Source organism: Pongo pygmaeus, chromosome 3, assembly GCF_028885625.2.
Source record: "Pongo pygmaeus isolate AG05252 chromosome 3, NHGRI_mPonPyg2-v2.0_pri, whole genome shotgun sequence".
Lineage (NCBI taxonomy): Eukaryota > Metazoa > Chordata > Mammalia > Primates > Hominidae > Pongo > Pongo pygmaeus.
Window position 1 is genome coordinate 47,598,304 of NC_072376.2, and position 15,272 is coordinate 47,613,575.

Below are 15,272 nucleotides of genomic sequence, written 5' to 3' on the forward strand. Positions count from 1 at the left end.
ATCACTTGAGGCCAGGAGGTCGAGACCAACCTGGCCAACATAGCAAAACTCCGCCTCTACTGAAAATGCCTGTAATCCCAGCTTCTTGGGTGACTGAGGCACGAGAATTGCTTGAACCCGGGAGGCAGAGGCTGCAGTGAGCCGAGATTGCGCCACTGCCCTCCAGTTTGGGCAACAGAGCAAGACTGTCAAAAAACAAACATACAAACAAACAAAAAAAAAAAACGGGAAAAAAGAAATAATGCCCACTACTATCATCACTGACATTTCATACTGTTCTGGAGACACTAGCCAATTCAACTAAGTGAGAGGCAAAAATTAAAAGTACTGTATTAAAATTATAAAAGAGGAGCTGAAATCATCACCGTTGGCTGCTGATTGTATACTGGAAACCCAAGAGAACCAACTGAAAACCTACTACATAAAACATGAGGATTCACCAAAATTATCAGTTACAAAATTAATTCACAGAAAAAAAAGCTTCATAAGTAAAAACAAGATACACTCATTTATGACACCAACACAAAAGATGAAATACTTTAAGATAAACTTAAAAATAAATGTGCAAAAGTTGTACGAAGAAAACTCTAAAATGCTCCTGAAGAATACAAAAATGTTTGCTTTTCTCATTAGGTGTTTAATATACCTATGGTTATTTTTCCAAGAGGCATGAATCTAATTTTAATTTTTTTCTATATGAATATCAATATATGGGTTCTAGAACAAATGGATCCCCAAACCTCATTGATTTGTAATGCCTGAAAATTTTTTCCCAAATTAATCTGTATATTTAATGCAACCAACCAACAGGAAGATTTTTAAAAATGAGACAAGGTGATTCTGAGGCTTATATGGACAAAAAATATATATTAATACATTCAGAATGTTTCTGAAAAAGAATAATGAGGGAGGCTAGCCACACTAGAGACAGCCTCTGTACTTTAAACAGTGTAGTAGTCCTCTATGAGGACTGATCAATAAAACCAAGTAGAAAGCCCAGATATAGTCCAAAATAGGGATTTTGTTTATTATCACAGTGGTATCTCATATCAGTGCAGAAAGGTGGATGTTTGGTAACCATCCAGAAAACAATAAAGTCAGATCCATATCTCACTCCTTACATCAGGAAAAATTACAAATGGATCAAAGATACAAATGCATAAAATAAAACCACTAAAGCGATCAGGAAACATGAGAATTTTAATACTCTTCAGGCCAAAAGGCCATAAGACAATAGAAAAACTGCAGGAAATAACGCCACATGTCACAAAGGGCTGATTTCCTTAATATAGCTTCATAGGTCCTACAAATTCTGAGAAAAACATCAAAAACCCAATAGAAAACTATGCAAAGGATATGAACAAAGAGTTCACAGAAAAGGAAATACAGACATATAAAATTTAGCATATAAAAAATGCTTAGCATTCCCAGAATATGGGAAATGCAAATTAAATCCACACTGAGATGAGGTGTCAGAGAGCAAAGATCCAGATGTTTTCTATGAAGTGCCGGCTGAAAAGGTTATGGGAAAACAGACTCGCTTACATTTCTGGTAGGCATATAAATTGATACAACTCCTACTGAGGACATTTCAATACCTGTTAAAATTAGAAATGTATATTTCATTTGACCCAGAATTTGCACCTTTGAGGATTTATCCTACAAAACCATATAAATGGGAAAAGATATGTGTATAGGTTATGGATGGTAGCATTGTTTCAACAGCAAAAGAAATGTATATTATTTAATTTTCATAATGAAGAATTGGTTTTAAAAATTGTGATACACTCAAACTAAGGAACACTATGCAGGTATAAAATGAAGGAGGACATGTTTTGTGTACTGATGTGGAGAGATTCTAAATATATATCCTTATGTAAAAAAAAATATAAAAATATATATCGTATGCTATCGTTTGTGTAAAAGTAACAACACAAGAAAATATATTTGAACTTACTTGTGTATGTATTAAATATCTTGGAAAGGACACAAAATAAACTAATAGTAGTTTTTCTGTGGGGAGGGCAATTGGTGGCTTGCAGACAAGATGGAAGAAAACTTTCCAAAATCTTTCAATTTTGAACCACATGAACATACTCACTATTGAAATATGAAATAAATAAAAATTATAGGATATTGCCATGAATTGTTTATGCAATAAATTTGAAAATAAATTTAAAATAGGCAATTCTCTAGGTAAATATAAATTATCAAACATTTCAAAAAGAAAAGGAAATTCAATCAGTAGTCACGTATCTACCTGTTTGTAAAAGCAGCATATCTGGACTGTTACAAGACAGTTATAGTAGCTAACCAACCAATATAAACTATTCCAGAGATTGGAAAGAGAGACAAAGCCCCATCCCTTAACTCATTTTATGATGTTAATGTAACCTTTATACTAAAAACAAAGAGAACAGAAAATTATAAGCCAGGGTCCCTTTTGAACACAACAGGATAAATGCTGAATAAAATATAAGGAAACCCAAACCAGAATATGTATTTTAAATGCCTTATGACAAGTAGGATTTAATCCAGGTGTATTTTTAAAATAAAAATTAGAAAATATATAAATTAGAAAAACATTTTTAAGATACATAGAAAAAATATGTATATTTTAAATATCCCATGCTTTATACACACATACACACTCATTTCTGATAAAGACCCAGATGTGGAAAGCAAATCCTTAATACATTTAAAAGAGGATAGAAATCCATTAACTACTTCAAGAGGAAGAAAAATTTCTTATACTAAGAAAAAAAAAAAAGCACAGATAATAAAGGAAAATTTGAGAAATGTGACCACATTAACCTTTTTAAATTCTATGCAAGAGAACAATATAAAGTTTTCCTAAAAGCCAGAAACCAGAAGAATATATTTACAACATATAACCGACAAAAAAGATCGGTATTCAAAATATTACTTTTTTTTTATTTTTTATTTTTTTAATTTATTTTTTTGAGATGGAGTCTCGCTCTGTCACCCAGGCTGGAGTGCAGTGGCGTGATCTTGGCTCACCGCAATCTCCACCTCCCAGGTTCAAGCGATTCTCCTGACTCAGCCTCCTGAGTAGCTGGGATTAGAGGTGCCCGCCACCATGCCTGGCTAATTTTTGTATTTGCAGAAGAGATGGGGTTTCATCATGTTGGCCAGGCTGGTCTCAAACTCCTGACCTCAAGTGATCCACCCACCTTGGCCTCCCAAAGTGCTGGGATTACAGGCTTAAGCCACCACCCCAAGCTGTATTTTTTAAATATAGACTTACAAGTTTAAAAGGCAAGCACTATAGAAAAATGGACAAAAAATATTGACAGGCATGTCACTGAAGAGTAAGCTCAACTGGCCTACAGACACTTCAAAAGTAACTCATTTGCACTGGTAATCAAGAAAATGTTTGAGAAGGTATACAATTTCTCACCCAATGAATTGAAAAAAAACTGTGAAACTACTTGCCACCCGCTGGCAAGAATGTTGGGAACCAGTTTATCTCATTCACCACAAGAGCGTAAATTCGTATAACCGTTTTGAATCACGTTTTGAAAATATCTAATAATGTTAAATCTGCACATACCCTGTGAACACATAATTCCATCTCGCCCTTGTGTACAAGATGACATTTATAAGAAAATTCATTGCAGCACCGTTTGTAACAGTAACAAATCAGAAACATTTTGAATGTTTATCCACATTGAATACAATTTTATAGAATCATATCATGAAATACGCTAATACATGGTTAAAGAAACGTATTTGATCTATAGTATATGTACCCATATCGGTACTTTGAAAACAAAATGTTTAACTAAAAAATCAACATACATATGACCTCCTTTCCGTCAAATGGTAAAATAAATAAAATAACATTATAGGTTGTTTATGTGCATGCATATATGATCAAAATATAAACAGATGGACAAAACGGGAACATACCCCTCTACTGTGATTGCCTCTAGGGAATGAGAGAGGACCAAAAAGATGAAGGGGGTGGGCTTCAACTGTATCTGTAATGTTTTATTTATTTTTAAAATGTCATGGCCAAACTTTAATATTTGCCATATCTGGGTTGTGGGCCTGTGCGTATAATTCCCTGTTCAAGTCTCTGAAAAGAGATGAGACCCTTGCCTTGTCTGGCTTCTTGTCAGATGCAGAAGCTCTTATACTGAATCTGCACAGCCCAGTGATTTGGGCCATATTACCTGTGACCAGTGTGCTAACTGTGGACCTCCTCTGGGACTTTCCTTCTCTCGTTCTGCCCACCCGTCATAAAATTTTATTTCTCCATGTTGGACCTATTAATGTCACCTTACAAAAGGCCATTTGCTGTGACCATACCAGGAAAATAGCATATTTTCTGCCACACTCAGTTTCCTCCAAGCAAGTGAGGTCTGTCCAACCTCCATCCGTGCTCACCTGAGGATGGGCCTGTGTCCCTCATTCTCTGCCTATAGCCCCTGCTATGAAGTAGGTCTTCATTGTACCCTGCGCCATTACTGGCATTGAGTTTTGAGTTACAGAACTGATTCTTTCTCATTCGCATTTCTAGATTTCCTCAATATCCAACAGCAGAGCAAAATGACACACATACTCTTACCTAGTTTCTAGTTCTGACTCTACTTTTACCCACAGTTAATGTTTACTGACAGTTGGAAATTTAAACTATAGGCAGCTTTGTTTTGGTTTGACCTAAATGAGCAGTTTTGATCTCAGTTTCATATTTTGGCTATTCTACTCTTTCCTTTGTTTCCAAAGAACAAAGAAACTGCAGCAGCATGTATTTTTCTTTGTTTGTGTTTTTAATGAGTCTAACCTAAGTTCCTGAGGATCGAGTTTATACTTGACTGCCTTTGATGCAAAGGTTATAATGAGCAACTCAAATACAGGACTCCAGACTGGGCGTGGTGGCTCACACCTGTAATCTCAGCACTTTGTGGGGCCAAGCAGGGCTGATTACTGGAGCTCAGTAGTTCAAGACCAGTTGGGCAGCATGACAAAACCCTGTCTCTATAAAAAATACAAAGAAACTAGCCAGGCATGGTGGTACGCCTGTAGTCCCAGCTACTTAGAGGGCTGAGGTGGGAGGAAAGCTTTAAGCCCAGGAGGTCAAGACTTCAGTCAGCTGTGATCAAGCCACTGCACTTCAGCTTGGGTGACAGAGCAAGACAATGTCTCAAAAATATATATATATATATAATATATAATAAAATATATATATTATATATAATATTATATTATATTATATATATTTTATATAATATAATATAATATAATATAATATAAAATATATATAATATAATATAATATAATATAAAATATATATAATATAATATAATATTATATAAAATATATATAATATTATATAAAATATATTATATAAAATATAATATTATATATAATATATATCTCTCTCTATATATATATATAGAGAGAGAGAGAGACTCCATTGGCAGAATGCACCTTGGAGTGAATGCAGGAGTCTGCATATGTTGGAGCTGAAATCCTTTCAGGAGAAACATATTTCTGAAATTATAATGAAAGTTGATGGAAAACATGATCTAATACAAATATATCTGATTTACAACTTCACATAAAATATATAGTAGGGATGTAATGATATTTTAGAACTAGAAAAGACAAGAAATAATATACTTTTTTAGTTGGTTAAAGTCTTTATAAGTACTTCTCAGAAATTTTGAAAATGTCCACAAATACATTGAATTACCTCTTGTCTCAATAGATGTTCTGCCTGATTTCTGGTAATGTTTCTATGGTACCACCTGTAAAAGCAACAAAAATGATTTTTAAATTTTATATTCAATTTTTTTTAAGAAAAAAGTGCTTCATTTTATTCATTTTTAAGAACTTACTTCAGAACTGAGCTTAGAAAGTTCAGTGTTTTTTTAAATTCAGATAAACAATAATATACTATTGTGGGTTAATTAAGTTTAATATAATTTTATTTTCAAGCCAATATCTAGTTTATTCTATCATATCTCAATTCAGCTTCCAATATACACTTAGTATATCATTATGAATGATTTAACTTCTTATGAATTTCCATGAAAGGTATGTGGTAAATCATCTTGAACAAACACTGAGTTTTGGCAGACAAACTAAAAAAATACTCATTTCTGTCTTTCCTCTCAGAAACTTCCTATTTACATGTTTTTATAGGTACTTTGTTACCCCTTCCAAAAATTAAAGCCCATTCTTACTTTTCTGACACTCCTAAGTATATTACGTCATAGTATAGTCAGTAGTTAGTAGATGTTCTCACTTACAAGTGGGAGATAACAGGGGGAACACATAGCCGTAGAGATGGAAATAATGGACACTGGGAACTCCCAAAGCAGGGAGGATGGAAGGGGGGGTGAGAGTTGAAAAATGACTTATTGGATAAAATGTTCATTATTTGGGTGATAGGTACACCAGAAACCCAATACCCACCATTACACAATATACTGTTGTTAAAAAAAAAAAAAAAAAAAAAAAAACTTGCACGTGTACCCTCTAGATCTAAAATAAAATTTTTAAAAAGTCAAAAAACAGAATACATGGAACAACCAATACATGAACTTGCCTCTAACACCCTCTCCCGCCCCATCTCTCTCCTGAGTCTCCCCTCACTCACTAAGCTTCAGTCTCATTGGAATTATTTCCTTCCTCAGATTCACCAACCCCTTTTCTTCCCCCAATCATGCTGTTTTTGTCTGCATGAAACATGTAGTTAAATGACTCTAGAATATCAGAAGTACCCACAGTAAACATAATTAACTAATACTGTAAGCTAAACATACAGTTTGATATGATAATACCTAGTCAGTAAGCAAATGTTGTACAGGAAGGAGAAAGAAAAAATGGTAGAACAAAAGAGAGAGAAAGGAAAACTGAAAGGCTTTCATTTCAAAACTAGACTTTAAAAAAAATTTAATGCTTCATGAATTTGTGTGTCATCCTTGCACAGGGAACATGCTAATCTTCTCTGTATTGTTCCGATTTTTAGTATATGTGCTGCCGAAGCAAGCACTCAAAAATAAGATTTTTAAGAAGGTTTTAAACTTAATCTAATATTGTCAGATAGAAGTATGTGACAAATTCAAGATCTTTTAAAATAATTCAGAATTCTATCAGGCAGGAAAGAGATGGAATGAATGGAACTTAGAGGAGGCAAGAGCACAGTATTTCAGAATTTCATCTATTTAAATCAGATTATAAAAGTTAGAAGGGGTTTTTTTTTTAATATGTAAGTAAAACTGTAACTTTTAGACAACTCTTAGACCTAGACAACACTGATTACAACTAGGACCAAATGATGTGTATGAAGGAGTTAGGGACAGGAATCCTACTGACATTTTTTTTTAAATCAGCATGTCCAGCTATGGGTGAGTAGAAACATCTTGTACGTTATGTGAACACCTCTGGGCTCATGTCCCAATCTTAGATTTCAGATCAATAAGTAAACAGTATTGTGTTCTTGAATTTTTGATCTAGAAACCCCATTAGATCTGAGAAGGTAAATCTGCTTCTCTTAGTAAATGACTTTCTAACTGTGAGAAGATTAAGGATTCCATGCAGAGATAATGAGATAAATGAAACTCATGCTTCTGTAAAGTTCAGGAATAATCAATATGTTTGGTATTTAAAATATCTATTATTTTAAAGGAATCTGGCATATTAGATTTTTGCCTCTGATTTAAAGGGCATAATTAATTTTAAACTTGTTATCTGAAGTTGAAGATAATTTGACTTGTTTTTGAAATGATATTTGTACAGTTAAAAGAACTTAATTTCCCACATTTATAAGTTTAGTTTATTAGATTTCCAGGATCATTTAAAGACTTGCATAGGGCTTATTACAATTGTAAATTTGCCCTGTCAGGTATGTGAAGTACTTTGGAAGAAAACTGAATTTATTCAGTTAATTAATGTAAATTAAAAGTTTCCAAAAATTTAATTAACTGAGCTTATAAATAGGACTGATTGTTTAAGGATATCTAGTATGTTGAGTTTGAATTAAGCTGATTGTTCTTACTTCTTTAGATTTATATATAGTATACCAAATTTTATAAGTTGAATTTGAGGACTTACTGAAAACTAGGTTTTTACATTGTAATGTTAATAATTTGGATATTCATTTAAAGTAGCCATAAATCTTTCTATGCACAAAGGTTCCCCTGAAATATCAGAACTCCACATTGACACAGCATTCCTTCCACCATACCCCACCCTCCCCCCAACACACACACTACCTGCTACCACCTTTAGACCTCAAGTCACTTCCTCAGAGCCAACCCAACATCCCCCATCTAAATTACATCCCCCGCCCTGTTTTCTTCCACAGTGTCCAATACTGTTCCTTCAAAACACTACAGTTTATTTTATTTTTTTCTTCAACTTTTATTTTAAGTTCCGGGGTACATGTGCAGGATATTCAGGTTTGTTACATAGGTAGATGTGTGCCACAGTGGTTTGCTGCACAGATCAACTCATCACCTAGGATTAAGCCCAGCATCCATTAGCTATTCTTCCTGATGCTCTCCCTCCCCTTGCCGCCCTCGCCCCACCCCCCGCCCCAGGCTCCAGTGTGTCATAACTGTACATTAATGGGCCGGGCGCAGTGGCTCACGCCTGTAATCCCAGCACTTTGGGAGGTAGAGGCGGGCGGATCACGAGGTTAGGAGATCGAGACCATCCTAGCTAACACCGTGAAACCCTGTCTCTACCAAAAAAAAACCAGGCGTGGTGGCAGGTGCCTGTAGTCCAGCTACTCAGGAGGCTGAGGCAGGAGAATGGCGTGAACCCAGGAGGCGGAGCTTGCAGTGAGCCGAGATCACGCCACTGCACTCCAGCCTGTGTGACAGAGCGAGAGACTCCGTCTCAAAAATAAATAAATAAATAAATAAATAAAATTGTACATTTATTTGTGGACTTAGGATTGTTTAATGTCTGTCTTTCCCCAAGAACTGTAAGTTCCATAACTCTGTATATTTCAAGTTGTTATATCTGGTACATCGTAAGTGTACAATAAATACAGATGGAACAAATAATGTGATTTGAGGACTGAAGTAATGAAGGAGTGTTGAACCCCTGTAAATACTAGGCAAGGTAGCCCAAACTGTAAATGTTTTTCCTGTTAGTTTCATAGTTCATGAAATAATAATAATCACTAGAACGTATTGAACATTTATTATGTAATAGATAGAATAGGTATTACTGTCTCTGCTTTTCAGATCATTCAGAAGTTTAGAGACATTAGGTAACTCTGCCCAGAACCAAAGCACTAGTCAGTGCTGATGCCAGGATTTGGACCCAGGTTCCTCCCATTTCTATACACGTGCTCTAGTACTTCAACCTAGGGCAGTAACTTTTGTACAGTCATTAGAACAGTGCTTGGCACATAGTGATTAATAAATTTCAGTGATCAATAATGATAGCTATTTTATCTACATATTAATAAAGCTGTTTTTAAAAACAGCAATAAGATGAAAAATGAGTTTTCTCATAATTGGAGTCATTTTAAAAAGGATGATTTTTTTAAAAAACACATATATAAATCAAGGCCCAAGGAAATGAGGTAGCAGTTGTAACCCCAGAGTAGTTTAATTCAGATGATCCAACATCCACAGTATAAACAGGCTGTTATAGCCAGAGCCTAGGCCTTGTCTAAACAGGGTAATCAATGAACAAATTAATGAATAACGAAAGGGTGGAAAGTAACATTCCTAGGTAGTGAGTGTCCATTCACTAACCACCAGGCACTGTGTTAGCAACCTTCACAAATGTCTCCTTTAATCGCCTGTAAAATCCAAATTATATGAAAAAAAGTCTCATTTTTCTAATTTTTCTGAACAAGATATTTTCATATAATATCTGTAAATACATACAAAATCTCTGACCTGGCCTTGCAAGAGGCCTGTTTCTGTTGGTCAGCTTCAGCTCAGGATAGCAGTAAGACCTCATGAGGACATGCTCTTGAATAGATAGCTGTGGAACTGTTGTTTTTTTTTTTTCTGTTCTTTTTTTATAGAGATAGGGTCTCACTATGTTGCCCAGGACGGTCTTGAACTCCTGAGCTCAAGCAATTCTCCCAGCTCAGTCTCCCAAAGTGCTAGGGTTACAGGCGTGAGCCACCATGCCTGGACTCTTTTGTTTTCAATTTTTAAAAATTGCTATGCTAATCTTCTCTGTATCATTCCAATTTTAGTATATGTTCTTCCGAAGTGGGCACTTTGGAACTGTTTTCTAAGGAAGGTGGGTTCAGTCACCTGAGGACTTTGACTTACTGGAGATGAGAATCTTGGGAAGGGCTAAATGGCTCCAATAGAGACACGAGGCCGAGTGAAGGTGGGAAAAGAGAGAAGAGACCCTATGATGGAGCTGAGGAGAGTGACTGGAGAGAGAACAGAAATAGCTACTGGAGAAATAGCTACTGGAGAAATCTCATAGAGTATGGTAGATGAGTCATGTGTCCTGAAGTCATCTCCTTCTCTCCTCCAATAAAGTCTACATTATTCACCAAAGCTTTTGAATTCAAATTTGTTTTAGGAGAGATGTACTGAGTTAGACCTCCAGGTGGGCTTTATTAGTAGCAAGACCAAACAAGGAGGTTCTCTCATTCAATTGTATTTGCTGCCTGGTTCTCAGAGAAGCACTTGTCTTAATGCCTCAATGCATATTACCTACTGCCACCTGGTGGAAGCATATGCTAATTTTAAGATAAGTGCCCAAGCGGAATGAAGGTAGGGGGAGATGCTCAATCTGAAAATCTAAATTTATAAAAAACATATGACTAGTCTCAGTTCTGCCGCTGTCTACCTGTAATCTATCAATCTTCTCATCTGCAAAATGAGGGGCTAAAAAAGTGATTGCTAAGATTTCCTCCATCTTCCAAATCTGTAACAAAAATAGATTTCAGGTGGAACTCTAGTGAACATGCCAAACGGTTCTTCCAAACTACAGCATTAGCCTAGTTCTTATCTTCAGCTATTTCTAAAACATATAAAAACATGAGCCAAAATATAGTAATTTATCTATATGGTCAAGTCCAATTTACCACTCATTGAAAATTTAATGTCATTTTTAAAAGTAAACTTTCCAGTTAAGATGTATAGTAAAATAAGTGCCAGATGAGTGTTTGGTTTCAGTCTGTCACTGTTAAAACAGAAAAAGTGGCTATACAAAACGGAACAAAAATAAGTTTAAGAAAAAGAAGTTTCTGAATCACCATGATAAGGATCAAACGTCTCTTTATTATTAACGCTGTCAAATGTGTTACTTTCTTTTCCTTCTACAGACCCAAAACAGTATCTATACTTACAAGCTGCCAAAATGTCCCTGATTTTCATAGGTTATATTTTGGAGAAGACTTACTCATATATTTCTAAATTAGTTATTTTGTTTTCAGTCACATAGTTGCTTGGGATTAAGCCTTCATTCCTACAACAAAAGAAAAAGCAAAAATCAAAATGCTTGGCACGTTTGTGGCATTATCATGGCAACAATCCTTTTAAAACCTCAAGGATGTAGGGGGAAATCAAATTCATTTTACTGATTAAATTGTTAAAAGGAGAAAAAAAAGTTTTTTTATTTCTAACTCAACAAAAATCTCTGTACAAGAAATGTATTAAGATCCCAACTTGTAATGTGAGTAGTTTAAGAGGTTTTATGATCCCACAATCTTTTCAGAGAGAAAAGGGGGCACTTAAATGATCATCTGATATCATAGTGACTATGTTAAAAACACAGCAATTACAAAGACATTGACTTCATTCATTTCAATTGCTGAGGAGTATTCCACAGTATAAGTATTCTAGTTTAGCTACTTCGCTAGTAGAAGCAACGCTGTAAAGAAATTCTTGAACATGCCTTCTTGTACAGAAGAATATTTCTCAAAGACAGATAGCAAAAAAGGGAATTGCTAAGTCACGGGATATGTGCATCTTTCAGGATATGCAACAAATTGTCCTCAAAGGAGGATATACCAACTTACACACCTATCGGCATGGTAGAAGTTTCACTTTTCCTATACCTTAACCAACATTTGAAATTACAAAAAGATCTCCAAGACATGTTATTGAGAAATAAAAGTAAGTTGCAGAATCATGCAAAAAGTATGATAAGATTTAGGTAAATGAATTCTACAAACAATACCATGTATTTTGATATGTGCATGTAAGAGCATTGAAAATAATCTGAAAATGGATAATAGTATTTACTTTTGGGGAGACACTTGGGTTTGGAGGTAGTGGCAAAGCAGAATTTTGACATTAATGTTTGCATGTTATATTTTTTTAAAAACTCTATTCACTTACGGTGAAATAAAAAATTCAATTTTTAAGTCTGAGGCATGCCAATAGTATACTCGCAGGTGTGGCTAATTACATAGTCCTGAACCTACTAATGCCTCTTTTTCCACTGAAAAGTCTCCATCGCATGTTGAGAACTGTTAAGAGAGCCACATCATTGAGAAAATGTAGTTGGAGAGGTATGTAATTTACATGCTTATAATACTTAGATACTTAAAATCTCCAAATCTTGGCAAATATCAGAAATCAATGCCAGCCTTCTCTCTCAGGAAGTCCAGATATTCTTCAGAATTCTTCTCAACTCAGGAGTCCAGTCAGGCATTAACCATCTGTTGCAATTGACACAATGAAACCTGTCTGCATCCCAGGGTCTTTTTTCTTTCTAATCTAATTCAGCAGCGACTGCGATGTTTGCTTTCAAAACTAGTCATTGTAGAAACATAAAAGTGAATAAAATACTATTTCTGTTCTTACCTTAGAGCTTAACAGGAAAAAACTGACAAATTCCCAAATGAAAGCACAAATTAGAATAAGAACCTACATTGTCAGAATTATTATTTCCATTGTACAAATAAAGAAACAAAAACTCAGAGACGGTAAGTGACTTGCCCGGGGACACACAATAGTAAGCGGCAGCATCAGGATGTGAAGCCAGGTGTATCTGGTTCTGAGACTCTGCCTGAAATCACTGTTCTCTCATTCTCTCACATATCCTGGGGGAGAGGGGACAGATTCCATTTCATGCAGAGGAAAGAGTTATAAGCCTGAGTCACTAAATAGTCTTCTTTGTGTTGGAAGAATTGGATACTGACTAAGTCATGTAAGTGTCTTACCCCAAACGGTCTCTTGCCTTCCACCAGTGAGGATTATATTTCTCCAGTATCAGGTATTCTTCTGCTCTCCTTAAGGCTAAATTACAGGGTTCTCTGGGCAGAAAATCATAAAGTGCCTTGACTTGGATCTTCTCTTCAGCAACCTCAGAGGGTGGGAGGGGAGGCAGTGGCTTTCGTTTTGACGGCTGCACACGGCCCGTGCTGGACTGTGAAAATCAAGAAGTGAGTTGTTTTACTATCATTTTAATAATTTGTACTTAAAAATATAGGGACAAAGCATATTTGCTTTCTGCCTCACTTTTCTTATCCAGCTACACCAAGGCAGAAGCCAGGATGAGATAAATGTAGAAAAGGACTAACTATAAAACTCCTTTAGGATCCAGCAATACACTCATCATTTTGTACACTTTTGAGATCACAAGTTCTCTTGACAGCATTTTACTGGATTTTTTTCATATCAAAATTCTCAAAAGATGATGTACTCCTCTTCAATAGTTGTACCTTGTTTTAAGGATTTTTTCTCCTTAAAAGAAGAAAAATGGCCTTTTTCTTTTTATGTAGTGGCAGTTTGTGCTTGGGTTTACCATACTTCCTAAGAATGCTGTTTCTCACTGAAGTGAAAATTAATCTCAGCCTCAAAATGACAGGAGCCAGACTATGTTTTTTCCCACTCATTGCCCATTTTCAAGTTCTGCCTTTAAATATAAGTAGCCTATTTTAACTGGTCTTTTCTTTTTCCCTTTACTTTCTTCTAGAACATTCCTTCACAAATTACTGAGCACTTATTTTATGCCAAGCAGGATACTAGATTCTGGACAACAAACAGCACCTCATGAATGAAGACTCTAAAAAGACAACCTTCTCCATTCCCCTCTTGCCTGTCAAAATAATACTTACTTGCTTCTTATTTGACAATTGGCTGAGCCACGGCCTGCGGCGCTGGGTGTATTTTTCTGGAAGCTCTTCATCTGTGCTCAGGCTTATCTGTGTTCTCACTTGTCTGACATTGAAAAGCAATCATGTTACAAATAATTATTTGTACAAAAGGTTTTCACAGAAATAGTAGAAAAATCCAGGTCTCTTTCCAACTCCATTTTCATTTAGAAGGCTTCCTAACTCCATCTCCCTGGGCAAATTACTGGTTTTAAGAACTTAAGTTTCCTTCTCCAGGAACTAGAGGTGCTAAGAGCATAGAGTTGTTATAAAATAAAATTAAGAAAACATGTCACATTCCCAGTAGAGTCTGGTGCATCTTCGGGGCATAACATTATAATCATTGTAATGAAAACTTACTCCGTATCTGGTTCAGTGTTTGTCATTTTATATGCATTACCTTATTTGATGGTATCTTTTTGTTATCAATAGACATGGTATAGTGATTAGGAACATGAGTTTGAATCCCAGCTCCACCATTTCATAATGTGGCCTTGGGTAAGCAATGTAACCTATCTAATCCTCAATTTCCTCATCTGCAAAATGGGGACTGTAAAAAAAAAAAAAGTAGGTGGTTTTGAGAACTGTATGAGTTAATAAACATAAATATTTTAGGGTAGTATCTGATATACTTTTAGCATAGTATCTGTTAAATGTTAGCTTTTTCTGTTAACATGCTGCCTTGGATTTAATTCTTACAGAGTCATTTACTGCCACCAAAGTATAAGATACACCGATAGTTTTGGGGAGATAGATAACTAAGATAGGATTCTTGCCCTTAAAGGGAAAAATTACGTATTGGAGCACAGACCTATAAACAACATACATGAAATAAAAATTAAGTGGAGAACAATGCCGCACACGGTGGGAATGCAATGGAATGAACAACTAAATCTAAAGGATCAGGAAAGGATCCCAGATGACCTGACATTTGACCTAGACCTGTAAACAAATAGGCATTCAACAGGGAGAAAATCGGAGAAGGTTCCCAGGTAGAGAGAACAGCAGGTGCAAAGAGACATGGTGACTCCATAGGTAATAAAGAAACGGAATTAATTAATTTTCAAGAAATTGCCCTCGGAAGTAGACTTACCGCTTCTGCACTGAACAGCAACAGCAGCAACAGAAAACCGACTGGATGGTGTTATCTGAAAAGCAGATCATTTCTCAGCTGTTAGAAAGCCATGAGTACGTGATATTG

The 15,272-nt window shown here is 35.5% G+C and overlaps 1 protein-coding gene and 1 non-coding gene across 2 annotated transcripts in view; both read right to left on the bottom strand.

Annotated features, from left to right (window-relative positions):
• TXK (TXK tyrosine kinase) overlaps positions 1–15,272 on the bottom strand; it is a 49,889-nt gene extending 34,617 nt beyond the window's left edge. Inside the window, exons 1-5 of the mRNA XM_054485115.1 lie at positions 15,165–15,272; positions 14,036–14,138; positions 13,139–13,344; positions 11,371–11,436; positions 5,723–5,777 (exon numbers count right to left, since the gene is read on the bottom strand). Of these exons, the coding sequence (XP_054341090.1) occupies positions 5,723–5,777; positions 11,371–11,436; positions 13,139–13,344; positions 14,036–14,138; positions 15,165–15,235 (501 nt within the window). The 5' untranslated portion in view covers positions 15,236–15,272. The remainder of the gene's footprint in view (positions 1–5,722; positions 5,778–11,370; positions 11,437–13,138; positions 13,345–14,035; positions 14,139–15,164) is intronic.
• On the bottom strand, positions 6,920–7,027 carry LOC129035869 (U6 spliceosomal RNA). The gene has a single exon (XR_008502364.1). It is a non-coding gene; the product is annotated as a U6 spliceosomal RNA (small nuclear RNA).